Source organism: Phaethon aethereus (assembly GCF_964289735.1).
Source record: "Phaethon aethereus genome assembly, chromosome: 3".
In the NCBI taxonomy this organism is placed as follows: Eukaryota; Metazoa; Chordata; class Aves; order Phaethontiformes; family Phaethontidae; genus Phaethon; species Phaethon aethereus.
This window is the reverse complement of record NC_138576.1, coordinates 67,240,981-67,255,237: the sequence shown is the minus strand read 5'-3', so window position 1 is coordinate 67,255,237 and position 14,257 is coordinate 67,240,981. Positions and strand designations below refer to the sequence as shown.

Genomic DNA, 14,257 nt, shown 5'->3' with positions numbered 1-14,257 from the left:
CCCTCCCTGTTGTTGTATCGCTGTGCTCAGATTTAAAAAGCTTTCCCCCTTAATATCTCATATTTCAAAAAGTTCTGTTTTCTGATATCTGATAGACTTAATAAATTCGGGAATAGTAGAGCAATTCTAATTCAGATTCTGGTTTTGATGATACTGCTAAATAATATGTTGTATTTTGTAGGCTGTACTTTTAGATTGAACTGGTTGGTTTATTTTGGTTGTGATATTGCAAAATTGATCTGTTACCTTTCAATTTATCCTCATTCTGTAGTTACAAGCATCTGTGGAGGACCAGGGATTCTGTTGTTAGAATTGGTTGGATAAGGAAATAAAACTTAATTTAGAAGTGAAATGGGTGGTATGCAGAACTTCATGCCAGTGTCCTGAATGTTGTTTGCTAGTAAATACCAGTCAATTCAGAATGAAGTAAAGATTTTTAGTCTGCTTGTTGTATATGTAATCACTTCTAAGTGTTCGGTGCAGGCATTGTGATTTCTTGACTTTTTTTCTTGCACAGTTCAGTTGATTTGCTTTTCTTGCAAGCTGAAATACAAGTTTGTCTGGTAGCTGATTTCTAACTTATAAAGTCAAGGACTCCAGGAAAGTATGCAAACTATTCCTACTGGTGAAGAGCTTAATATTGTCCTCTTAAAAATAAAGTTGTAATACCATGTTAACATTTCAGTTTGGCAATGCTTTCCCTGTGATGTCTAATGGATAAATTTTTCAGTAGTAGTTTGAAAATATTTCTGAACTAGCTCAATACTCATCAGTTATATTCCATACTGAAACACATTCATAATGTGTTTAAAGTAATTTGGAGATTCTGTTATAGAAAGATTGTCTGTTCTGCCAATGCTGAGGATAGAGTGGGTTTTCATATATTTAACAAATTCTCATCCTGATTCACTGTGGGTGATTCTTTTGCACTGCAGATGTTAATTATGCCTTTGAATTTCAGCTGTTATAGACAGTTTGTCATTCTTTTTTCCCTCTCTTGAGCCTACTTTTTAAGGACAGTATTTTGTAGAAAAATGGTTTTCTGCTGACATTTAGGTAGAACCAGATAGACTATTGGTTACTTTTTAAAAAATCAGTGCTACAAGCTCATCTTGATTCTGATGCAAGATGTTCTTGAGAAACTAGGTAATTTGCAAATACATGGTATTAGTTCAGTAGGATATAAGGCAGGGCTATGCCATTTCACTTGTGATCCAAGAAAAATAAGAACCCAGGTCTGTCTACCTGTATTTCATATTCTGTGAAACATTGTTTGAGGGTAATGGGGTTGTCAACTGAAAGCATGGAACCTCAACTGTGAAAATGTTTCTGATGGCTCTAATAAGTAGCATGTTGCCTTAAACCAAAGGGATAAAAATAAAAACATAATTTTTTTTGTTTGGGAAAAGATGTGTTTAAACAGGAAGAGTCTGGCTTATGCATAGTAAAGACACTCCAGTGCATCACCACACTCTCACCATGAACAAAATTAAATAGTGCTTTCTGTATCGAATTGGGCTGTAGCATAATTATTATCTAATGACTCAGTTGTTGTTTTTAAAAACATTAAACCTTGTCTTGTATCAGCAGTCTTAAGCATAACTTTTAACTCTAGTTCTCAATTTCTTGAGGAAGAAGACCTGTTCTTATTTCAACAGCGCAAAAGAATTTGGATTTCAAAATTTTTTTTGCCACTCTGTTGTCCCCGGTAATTCTGTTAGGATAGTGTTAGTGATGCTTCATAAGTAGGTGGACTCTGAGGCACTGTCATGACTAACTCAGTGTGCTTATACATAAGTGACCTGAAATCAGAAGCCAAGGCTTGTTACCATCTTTCTTCAAGTCTTTTTGTAAAAAGAGTCCCAAAGGGTGCATGTATTTTTACCTTAACATCAGGAGTTAAAAGTTGCGGTGACATATGTTGATCACCTGTGTAGAATGAAGTTCAGGTCTCATCCTTAAATGTCTGAGTCAATTCTATTAAAACCTAGTCTCTCAAGTTGTCCAGATGTCTTTGATTTAACAGTTTAAGTTAAAGCTGTTAAAAAATCATGTTGTTATGTCTCAGTTCTGGCTTGCATCTCTGATCTCTTTAACATTTCTTCTAGATTAGTCTTCAGTGGATGACTGAACCCTTTGTAGGAAACAAAATTGTATATGAGATGAGACCCTCCTATTTCTGTAGTTACAAGAAAAAAAATACTTCATACTTTTACCTTTTCAGCTCATTTTGCAGTACAGCTTCGGCTGCTAGAAGGATTTTGACTGTGACAAACTTGGGAGAAAGAACCCCTTTCCCACTTCAAATGATAGTTGAGTGGCATGTCAGAGTAGGGGCTAGAAACTATTTTTTATTACCTTGTAGTCTGTTTGTACTGGAAGCAAAGCAGAGGGTTTCTGTTGGTAGTATCCAAATAATGATTTCAAACCAGTAAAAAAACCTTGAGGTTTTCTGTTCAGTCATAGGACCTCTGTTAGCTTTCCTTGGCATTACATCAGAGTTCTGATTTGATGTCTGAACATGTATGAGAACTTGCAGCCCTAAGCCATGCTTCTTTCTTTTTCTCATTGGGAGAGATTTTGCTGCATTTCATGAAATCAAGGACCAGAAAACTTCATGAATAGACGTGGAACATTCTTACTGTGCGAACAGTTCACTTCCATCTTTAGAGTCCTGAGATATTTACTGTCCTTGCAGGGAACTGAGTAGTCCTTTGTCTCCTACTTACTGCTTCAATAATTAATCAATTATAATTAGCCTTGTTACAAATTAAAGATTATTCTTACCTGGACATGATTATTCAGGGAGGGAAGATTGCCAAAATTGTACTCACCTTCTGGTTTTCTTTCACCACAAATTGGTGGTAAGGAGAGCTCTTGTTAGTTTACAGTTAGTTGAAAATTTAGTTCTCTGTAAGTAAACCCCACATTTTTATGATTATTGAAAAGTACAAGCTACTCTGATGTTATCTCAATAGACCATTTCTTATATTTGTAGCTTAAAGTGAGGGGGTAAGTTTTCTTCCACAGGAAATAAGATCATTTTCCAGAAGTTATCAATGTGTTGGTAAGCTAGTCAAGCTAGAGGAGAAGGATATAGAGCAGCCACAGGAATTCAAGTTAGGTCTTCATACTAAACATAGTGCATTAGACTTCAGCCAGTTAAAATCTGATAACTGTTCTTAGGCCTGCTCTCCATTCAGAGTGCCGTTAATGGTGTTCTCACTGATGAAAATGCACATAGACCATTGAAGGTTGTTTCTTTACAGTTTGAAATCGTAAAAAAATAAAAATACACTGATTTTTTTTTTTCCTGAGTCTTCTCTCTGACCCAGTTTCTTCCACCTTCCCTTCTACTTCAGTGTTCCTCATCTCATTTTGTAGTTTGAGAAGCAAGTGAGGGGAGACTATCTCTAATTAAAATGTCAGATAGATGTAGTTTTAATGATTGAGAATTGAGTTATTGGCTGGTGGCAGCCCGTGAGTATGTGTGTAGATCCAGGTGTCCACAGTTACTAGTAAAGTAATCTTTTTCCTGTGTTCTCCAGCCTTCCCATCCTGTGTCCTAAAATGTTGCAACGCAGAGTGAATAACAGGGACAGTAAAGCAGGACTAATCTTGTTGGGATGACTGGAACAGAGGAGAAAGGAAACAGTTTTTGTAATGCTTGTAAAGTACTTGGAAGGTATGACAACTTGGTGCTACTGGCATCTCCAGTGCTGTAAATTACTGCTTTGGAAGAGGTGCTGTGCTAAGCAGGGTACAAATTGAACTGTACTAAGACAAACTGTTGGGATAAGTAAAGGCAGAGTAAATGTATATAAGGTTAGTGGTAATAATGTCAGTGTCTGAGGGGCAGAGAAGGGGAGAGCCATCAAAAGTAAAATTTGTGTGGCATATCCCTAGGAGGGACGGGGAGAGCTTGTCTGCATCTTACAGTCTGTTAGCCCTGTGCTGAGAGACACCAGGTGGAGAGAGACTGAGCTTTTCTGCACATTTCATTCTAGTGTTTTATAGTTAGGCCTGCTGAAGAAGAACTCCAAGGCAGAAAGCTTTGTCAAACTTATTGCCTTTATTCTCAGCAATTTTGGATAAAGTCACCAGAAGCTCCAGGCCACATCAGGAGCTCCCAGAAGTGGAGGACAAATTTGGGAACAAAAGGAGTAGTTAATAGTGGCTTCTTATCCTAGTAAAGTTAACTTCAACCCACCCCCAAAAAACCACAAAACCAACACCAAACACCCTCCCTTTGTATTATTCTCATATTTTTATGAAAATCAGAAATAATGTAAACTATAAATTTTGTGTATTTAACTTATCTCCTCTTTCAAAAATCTTTTTCCCTCTGGAAATCTCAATTTTTACTCTCTGTAATACAAGATTAAATGTGCTGTGCACAATTATGGCTATTGTACATAGGAGAAGAACAAAGATAAACCAGTTCTAAGCATTTATCTCATTATTTTCTCCTAGGAAAAAGGTAATTTATGAAATTAAAGTATTTGTGTGCTGCCAGATATTAAATAGCAATTTTGTATACTGACGATGTTACTTGTCGCTTTAGATGTTAGCCCTCAGCATGCCTCACTGGTTCTCAGATTTCATTCACTGTTTACTGCAGATGGTATACTAGTAGTTTCATCAGTCTGAAGAACCTGAAATTGTTGATATTTGTCAGCTTCATAAATAGATTACCTACAGATAAATGGACTTCTCATAGCAATATTTTTAGTCAGCATCTTGACAATAAATTATTGGAGTTTATTGTGTCAATTTAGATCTTAGTGTCAGGATTAAAATTATGACATTAATGTCATATTTCTTGTTTGTGTGTTGTGTGGAGGGCTTACAGATAAAAGGGAATCTGCTTCTGCAGATGAGGCAGAAATTCCTATCTAAGTATGACTAACATATTTCAAGAGAAAGCATTTAGTTGTGCAAGAGAGTAAAGTAACCGGTTTCACAACTACTGTTTAGATTTAGGGAGTTTGGCATTTCTTTTAGGAGTCAAGGAGTAGAATGGATTCCTAGGATTCTTACAGACTTGTTCTAGATGGATTGTTTTCCTTCTAATCAGAGTTCCTTAAATTTTTAATTTGAACTGCAATTTAAGAGACTTCTGAGGGTTTGTACATAGGGCAGTGGGTGGCCAGATCTTTCTATAGCTGCTTCATGGTTCTATTAAGACATTGAACATCAGCAGTACTTCAGAAGTAAATTATAACAAGGCACTGGGTGAATCTCAATTATTGTGTTCCAGATAGTTAATACATAGCAGATGTCAGCACTCTATATGGATGCCTTTTATTATTCTTGGACTGTTTTTAGGCAGCTGAGTTAAGTTAGTCTAGAAATAATTTAGAAATAAAAATTTATGTGCCTTTAAGAAGACTGATTCTTAAGAGGAATTTCCAAGGCTTTGTTCTTTGGCAAACTAAAATCTAAAAAAGGAAAAAAAAAAAAAAATAGTTGCATGCTAAATCGTATGCCACTGTTAAATAGCTGTTTGTCCATACAAGTGTTGCTCATTTCAATTCAGTGAAAATGTGGAGAATTAACTCATTCAAAACCCATTAAATGGCTAAAACACAATTTACATTTCGCACATGTTGCAATAAGCTTGTTCCTCACTTCTGTCTCTTTAGTACAGACTTAAGCTGACCTAATGTAAAAATCTATAGGAGTGAGTTGTCAGGAGGTGAGCTTTTTCACCTTGATGCAATTTGGTTTTATTTTCTTACACACTTGTAGAATGGTGATCTCCCTAACAGGAGCATGTGTTTCAGGATTTTTTTTTTTTGACTGCTTTCCATATCCATAGTTCTTACTCAGTTTTCAAAGTTGTCTTTTGAAAAGAAAATGTTTTTTCTACTTTCAGGCTCATCTACTTCTAGTGATCCCATATGGTCTGGCCATTCACCACCACCCCATCAAGAAAATTGGGTCAGTTTTGCAGATACCCCACCAACCAGTGCTCTTTTAGCCATGCATCCTGCTTCTGTCCAGGTGTGACACTTTATTGGTATTTGATTTGCTTCATTCAGATTGATGTTGCAATCCTTTTTTTTTTCTTTATAATCTTCATTGCAGATGTTTACTGTGTATCTGTTCTGTAGTCTGTTCAGTGCTGTTTACCCAACAGATACTTGTTTCATTGAGTTGACTTCATTTGGAATGATAACAGAAAGCTTCTAATTTAAAAAATGTCAACAATTATGACTTTTGCGTTTAGCTTTTTTGCATATGTGACATACTTTTTTTCCTGCTTACATACCTGCAGTCATTTCTATCCATATGTATCAGTGTGCAAAAATACCCTGTCATTATCCTTAGATGCAATCTGTTGACAGTTTCCTGCAGTTTTTAAACTACTGCAAGATTTAACTATGCTTTATTTTTTGAAGGCAAGAAGTTGAGAATTCATAGAAGTGTTTTAGGTAGATAATACTGAGGAAAAATATTTCATTTCAGGACCAGACAACAGTACGAACTGTAGCATCAGCTACAACAACAAATGAAATTCGTAGGCAATCAAGTAGTTATGATGACCCCTGGAAAATAACTGATGAACAAAGGCAGTATTATGTTAATCAGTTTAAAACCATTCAACCTGATCTTAATGGATTTATACCAGGTAAGTTACTCTTTAAAAAAAAAAATATAATTGTGGGTGCAGCAGTTCTGTTACAAAGACTTTGTTGTTTACTTAGGTTTGCATACCGTTTTGAAGAAAGTTCTGCATTTTACTGATAATGTTTGAGTAAAGTCCAGTTTAATTCAAGAAAGGACTTGAAACCCAATTGCCTTTTTCCTGTATTTAACCCTAGTAATTAGTGCCATTTTCCCCAAAACCTTTGCTAAATAGCTCATCTCCTGTACCATAACTCTAAGTCTTCTAATGATTTAACTTGCTTTAAAAACTAAAAATGGTTGTTGTAATTTTTCAGGATCTGCAGCTAAAGAATTTTTCACTAAGTCAAAACTACCTATTCTTGAACTTTCTCATATTTGGTAAGTGTGATGTGTCTTTATTTGGGATAATTATTTAGGAAGCTGACAGCTATCTGGCAGTCATCATAACCTAATAGAAGGTGCTATTAAGTGAAACTTCACTTGTAATCTAGTATGTTCAGTCCCACTCACATTCATGCCAATATTATTGGGCTTTAATGGGTCTAGGCTGGCACTATTTACAAGGCATTTTGGGCTTTTGAAGAAATTTCAAACACTTCAGAGTAAGAAGTAATTTATTTGAGGTTTTTATTGTTAGATGCATTTAAATCTAAATAATTGATTCCTTGTCTATATTTATTCAAGTCTAAGTTTAAATGAAATCTACATATGCGAATATTTTTTAATGCACATAGTGGGATTTGATGACAGATCTAGCTTTGACTTGGTACAAAGCTTGTATTTCATTATATTCTAGTATTCATGCTGCATCATTGCTTGTTATCATTAAGTGGCTTACCTTGGCAGATTTGATCTTTCTTTCAGTGTAATGATTTCTAATTCAGGTATTTTCCCATTTAAAAGAAATCACGTTGCCTCAGCACTATTGCTTCTTTAGTATACTTTGCCAAAAATCTGAGGCAAATAGTATTGTGTAGTACTGTCGTAAATGAGTTAAAAACCTGGAGAGATAAAAATGGGTTTAAATTAATGGAATTAATTAATAATCTTTAAGCTCTAAGAACATTGTTAATGAAGGCTCATCTTCTTTGAAGAATAAAGCAAGTAGAGCTAATATGAAGTGTTTAAGAGGGTAAAATGAACTATAAACTGTATTCTTTGATCTTCCAAGTAGTACAACAGAAGTATGTCTCTTGGAAATAAAATAACCTTAAAAAATGTATTTATACTAAGCTTTCATTTTTAGGGAGCTCTCAGATTTTGATAAAGATGGTGCACTGACATTGGATGAGTTCTGTGCTGCGTTTCATCTGGTAGTTGCTAGAAAGAATGGGTATGATTTGCCAGAAAAGTTACCTGAAAGTTTAATGCCCAAACTGATTGATTTGGAAGACCCGACGGGTAAGACATGCTTCAACACAAATTTCACAATTTTCAAATGATGGTGTAGTTAAGGTTACAGTATATCAGCAGACAGTAATGGGTTTGTATGAGCATAACACATTAGTCAGTATGAAGTAAAGCAATGTGCAATTTTTAGAAGTCTTAATCATTGCTCAGAGCTAGTCTGAGAACATACATATTTCTGTACAGGGAGATGTTATTTAGGAACAGTACACATATTGACTATTACATTTAGAAATACTGCCTGCGTCCTTTAAGGGTTAAGGAAAACAGGATTGTCACAGTATGGATTTTATTCATGATCATCTATTGTGTTCCGAATTCCCAATCCAGTTATACTTCAAACTTGTTTTCAAATGAATATGCTTCTGTTCAGCCTCATTTCTGAAAATATGGCATGAGTTTCCAAGTCTTGAAGTTACTTAGAAAATATTCCCAGATTCAGTGCAGGATGTTTGAAAGTGCAGATTTTAATTTTTTTCATTCTAATCCTTACTTGACAGCAGGATTTATTCTCCATTACTTTGGCATCTAGTCTTTATGTGCATAGTGCTTTACCTTTGAATGCTCCCAGATAAACCATTGAATGTATGAGTTCTGCTTGTTAATATGTGCCAAAAACTCAGCCCCATAACTGAAAAGCAAACTACTGTTCCATGTAAAAGTGGTGTTTAAAAACAGGATGCTTCTGGCCGTCACTTTTTTATTTTATAACAGATAAAAGAAACGGAATATTCCAAAACTGCTTTAGATTACTTTTTAACAAGCAGTCTGTTCTTGGAAAGTCAGGTTCTTGCAGAACCTGTGGGTTCACAGGTACTATGATTTCCTAGAATTTTTTTTTACTAAATACTTTGAAGGGGATCTCTTCATACTGTGTTTGTAGGATGTCAGAGACTTCCATCTGACAATTATTGACAAGTTCTTAAACTAGATACTGTGGCTCTTACTACCTCTGCTTTAATAATTAAACCATTTTTTGTGGCAGTAGCTTGGATCCTCAAAGAACTATTTCGAACAGCAGTCAGCTGCAAGTGAAGTGTCTTCAGTATGAGTAAGCATTTCACTATGACTAAGACGTTCATAAGAAATGCCTACAATTAATTGTGTGAATACCAAGCAAATGTCTAAAACCTATCCATTCTGTCTATTTTTGTGTTAAGGTGATGGCCAAGCAAAAATCTTGATAGGAAATGGAGTAAAATTTGTTGTACAAAACATCATTAGTTTAAAAAAAAACAAAAACAAAAACAAACAAACAAAAAAAAACCCAACCAAAAAAAAAACCACCCAAAAAACCCGCCACCGACAGTTTTATCTATAACTGATCTGCTGCTGCTTTTATTGGTAAAAGATTTCAAGGCTTTCATTGTTTAACTGAAGTTGTCTGGAAACTTTATAAATTGGACATTAACCAAAAAGTGCTATGTGTGTGTTTATTGTTCTTATTTTATAGGCAACTGTGTTAATATAAAACTTTGTGCCTTATTTTCATGAGGTACAAAATGGTCTTTAAACTTGAGGGAAAACTACTTTTTAAAGTAGTAAAAAAAAAAAAAATTCCTTCTGGTATTAAAGAGAAGCTACCCTGTCTTAGTGAATGTTAAAAGGTTACCATGCTGTGTAAGCTGTTCTTCAATTAAAAAAAAAAGTTCTTATTGATACTTGATTCTGCTGTTACTAATAGCTACAATGAAAAGTGATGGTTCATGTAAACTTGTTGAGTTTTATCCTATTAACTAGATTGGGGGGGCAGTATTAGAAATAGCAAATGCTTTCTAGCACCTAGCATAATTTATCACCAGAACTTGTATGTTGAATAAGAGACTTCAGTTAAGTCAGTAGCCTCCTATAGTTTTACTTGTAGTTACAACAGTCCAAATCTCCAGTATATGTTTACTATCTTAATCTAAATTAAAAGCTACAGGGCTATGTGCAGACTAATGTGCATGTTAAATTACATGGGGTTCAACTTAAGGACTGTAAATCAGCCTAGGAAGATCAACCAGTTAAATTTGTGTAATAATTTTTTCTTTTTAGTTCCCCTAAAAGCTGTACTTCAATAAAGCTTGCTTCCAGCAGCATTCTCAGAAATAGAAACTGTAAAGTATGGCAGCAGATTGTCTTTTTGAGTGCACCTTTTTTCATGGGATACAACTTTCTCACAGACAGACATTGTTAGGTGTGATCTTCTGCAGACTGAAGCCTCAATGTGAATAACATACTTTCAAACTGTTCAAGAAAGTGAATTACTTGAATGTCTTTTTAAACCAATGTGCAAGATGGTTAATAACTATTTCAAAAGTATTAACAAGATCCTTATTAATTCTGTCCTTCTGTTAAAAACTTTCCCTTTGATCTTCCACGCTTCTGCTCTGTGCTTGAAACTTGCTGTCTCTTTCCATTTTGACTTTTGAACTAGTGACCAGCAGAAAGAAAAGTAACAGGATTCCCAGCACCCTCTGTCTCTGTTCAGACAGAGGGAGGGAAGAACTCTTGTGGTTGACCTACTCTGGCAGCTTCTACTGCATCAGCTGCTGTGAACCTGTTATGTCCCAAACCCATTAATATATTGGTCTTGTCTTATATTTGGGTTCATGAGCAGGGATATGTATTTCTCACATGACATAGACCTATTGTATAATAGAGCATTTATATAGTTGGTCATTTTTCTGGTGTAACATTACGCCCCTACAGAATTTTAATAGGGAAAAAAATGTTGAATGAGGTGCTAATATCTTTCTGCTGACTAGGGAGACAAATGAGGTGGTTTAAGTTCTTAGAATAATGTGGTAATTCTACAACAGATTTGAATGGTTTTAGTGTTTTGAATTGGGTAGTGTACTTCAAAGAATTATTTGGATTGCAGCGGCTCCACTTCAGATTTAATATTGTGCTGTGATATTTGTAGATAGATAATGTCAGTTCTTCAGAATGAGCAAGATCTGTCTGTGTAAGAACAGTCTGTAGAAGAAAAACTGCAGTGAATGAAAATGGGAGCATGAAGTCAGGCAGTTGTACAAATACTTCTCTAAGTGCTTATGCATTTATTTTATTAATTGAATACTGTTGATAGCATCTGTATCTGTCTTGGCAGAATTTATGATCTGCAGCTGAAAAGAGTATTAGTCTCACCTCTTATAAATGTGAGACCACATTCTATGATGTAAATAAATGTGAATATTTTCCTTTAAACTCAATTGTATCTCAGTAAAAGCTACCAACCCTTCACAGAAAAGCAAAACTTGCTTTGAGTTTTGTAAATTTGTTTTTTGTTTGGGCTGTTGCAACAATGCAATTTCTTTGTAAGAAAAAGAATCTACCATGCTTCGTGTCTTACACAACTTAATTACTCTAACACCTGAAGTTTTCCATAGGTGTCTTATGCATGTTTTTTGTAGATACCTGCAAAATTCCTTGAATTATAGGTAGCTGTGTAGCCTATCCACAGCAATTTTCAGCCTTACCTTTTGATCTTTTGTATAACACTAGTCGTTAGTTCAGTTATCTTGTGTACCCTTATTGACATGAGAATTTTGAGTCATTTTTAACTCATTAGAAAATTTCTATTCATATTACACTTCAGAACAATTGATGTGCAATATGCATTCCCAAAATATTACCACTGACATATTATTTGTTTTCAATGACCACAGCATGTCACCTTGACTATTTGGTGACATCATTGCGCCTGTAAATATCAGCTTGATGTAGCCTATTTTTATTGCCAGATGCTTTTTGACTGTAGCAGGTATTAGATGCATTTTCTTTCTTAAATAATTTGTAAAGCCATTTTCCCTAAACGACAGTAGTACAAGATGCTAAGTGCTGGGCACTATTTTGGGAACATTGAGTCTCAACCTGATACCTGGCTATTTACAGGAAGTACAAGACCTTTGAAATTTTTGAGGTACTGGTTTCTGTGCGTGCCTTTTCTCATGTCAGTAGCACCTCAGCCTCCCCTGGCCTCAAGATGGGACAATTAATTCCTTTCTGGACTTCAATGTTTTGGCTATTCTTCTTAGGCTGTGCCTCTTGCTGTCCCCAACAGCACTTTGGAGACAATAATGGATTGTTGTTGGTTTTCAAAGGTGCAGTTGGTCACTGTTGACTATTCAAGAGTTTCCAGTTCAAACTTTTTGTTGCTGCTAGTTTTACACCACCACCCACACATGCCTCCCCCACTCCCGCAAGCTACACGGCTTAGTTTGACACTGGATTTGTTATGAGTTTCTTCTGAATGGAAGACCACAGACAGAATATTGAGCTTTTGTAGCAGGAGAGCAGGCTACAGAGTTCAGCTCTTCAGGAGCCTGCAACCAGTCTTTTTTTATAAATTCTAATCAATGTTTGGTATGGTGTATCACACATTCTTGTGGCAGTAGTCTTCAATCACATATCAATCAAACAGTCCTTTTAAATGATAATTTAATTAAGCCATCTTTCATCTTGAGCAGTATTTTGTCTTGTTAGTTTTAATTCTTTGGACTGCAAACATCTTGTTAATATGTGTAGCTACTTATCAGTCACTCTTTCAACTGTTCGTGTTACATTATATGTTTGTAATCTGAACTTCAAGGCATTGCTTTAGCTTGTATTGTAGTATCTAAGCAAAACAGAAGTACTGCGGGATTTTACTGTGTTATGTGGAATGCTTCATCTGTTCAGGTTTTTGTTCTGTTCAAACTAGAAGAGAATTGGGTAAAGTAAAAGTGTGCTGCATCATGAAAATTTGTACAACTCTAAAGGAGTGTTTCTGCAAGGGATGTTCTTTGGGGAATAATCTAAGGGAATGGTTTTCATCTCTATTTCCATATTTTTGGTTTGTGTTTGCATTGATATACTGGTTTTGCTGTAGCCTTTCATTATAAGGAGGTACTCTGTAAGATAAGTTTTTTGGTGGTGGATTTGATGTAATAAACATTATTGTGAAGTTATTTTCTCGTCATATAAGAAGGAATTACTCTTACTTCTACATGTAATCAAAATCTTAATGTAATTTAAAACCCAGAGTACTGGGAGATAGTATGGTACAGAGTCATCTTCAAAGTCCATTTTTTTTATAAAGATCCTCAAAATAAGAGTAGCATCAGCTAAATAGCGTATTTGACTTGAATGAGTGTTTTTTGTCTGCTGCTTAGTATTTACTTGGAAAAGATGAAACCAAAGGGTACTTTGCAGTTTCCATGAGATGTGAGCAGCTCTTCTGAGAATAAACTGAGTGCAATTCATTATTTTGGTTTATAGTGATTCCTGTCATTTCAGAAGTCGGGGAACAGACTGGTGAGGTAGGTTACTCCAGCTCTCCCGCAGAAGCACCTCCAAGCAAGTCTCCATCAATGCCATCCCTAAACCAGACCTGGCCAGAATTGAATCAGAGCAGTGAGGTTAGCACTTTTATTTAAGAGTTATTTCATTGCCAGTCAATAACTAAATTGTGTATGCATCCATAATTCATAATAAATGGACTGTTGATCACAAATTGTGAAACAGTTCAGCAGGACAGTAGACACAGGAAGGTTCTACACATGTTAAAATGCAAAAAAGGTAATGTTTTCCTTCTGATATTTCTGTCTCATTGTGAGATGACCTACTGTTTAAAATGTTGTCATTAATGGTACTTAAACTTTATATTAGTCATAAAATGACCTCTCATAATTTATTAGAGAAGTTGTATTCATTCTTAAATTTTTTCTTTTAGGGTGGGCTTTTGTTTGGGTTTTTTTTTTGTTACCTCTGAAGGGCTTTTATAGTCACCACTTTTGGAAAACTTCAAAATAAATTTCTGATGGATCTGGACCCTGAGACTTATTTCTGGAGATGATTTTGCCATGAAATATAAAATATCTCACCAATAATGTAGATAAGTCATTGCTCTGGGTTTGTTTCAGAAGCAAAGACTCAAAGTTGAATCTGAACCAACTGCTGGCTAAATTTATTTCAAATTTAAATTTTCGCTGTTATGTGCTGCTGCTTTATCATCCTTTACCAAACATGTTTGCTATATAAGCAGTCAAACCAATTGAATAAGATAATTGCACTAGTGGAACAAAGTTAATGAAAATTCTCTATCAGTCAAAATCTTGTCTTACAAAACTGATTTTGTCCATTCAGGTAGATAATTTGGTATTTCCTTTCTGAAAATCTGCTAAAACTTTCAGAGGTTTGGCAAAGTTGTCACACTAAATATACTACCAGATACTAACTATACTAAAATAAG

General features: G+C 35.2%; 1 protein-coding gene across 2 annotated transcripts in view; it reads left to right on the top strand.

The window, feature by feature from the left end:
- The window catches only part of REPS1 (RALBP1 associated Eps domain containing 1), a gene marked incomplete at both ends in the record, with an annotated part of 65,005 nt that overhangs the window by 30,833 nt on the left and 19,915 nt on the right, over positions 1 to 14,257 (top strand). For both annotated transcript variants that reach the window (XM_081997024.1, XM_081997023.1), the window contains 5 exons: positions 5,879 to 6,006; positions 6,472 to 6,634; positions 6,948 to 7,011; positions 7,880 to 8,034; positions 13,303 to 13,424. In XM_081997024.1, the coding sequence (XP_081853150.1) occupies positions 5,879 to 6,006; positions 6,472 to 6,634; positions 6,948 to 7,011; positions 7,880 to 8,034; positions 13,303 to 13,424 (632 nt within the window). The remainder of the gene's footprint in view (positions 1 to 5,878; positions 6,007 to 6,471; positions 6,635 to 6,947; positions 7,012 to 7,879; positions 8,035 to 13,302; positions 13,425 to 14,257) is intronic.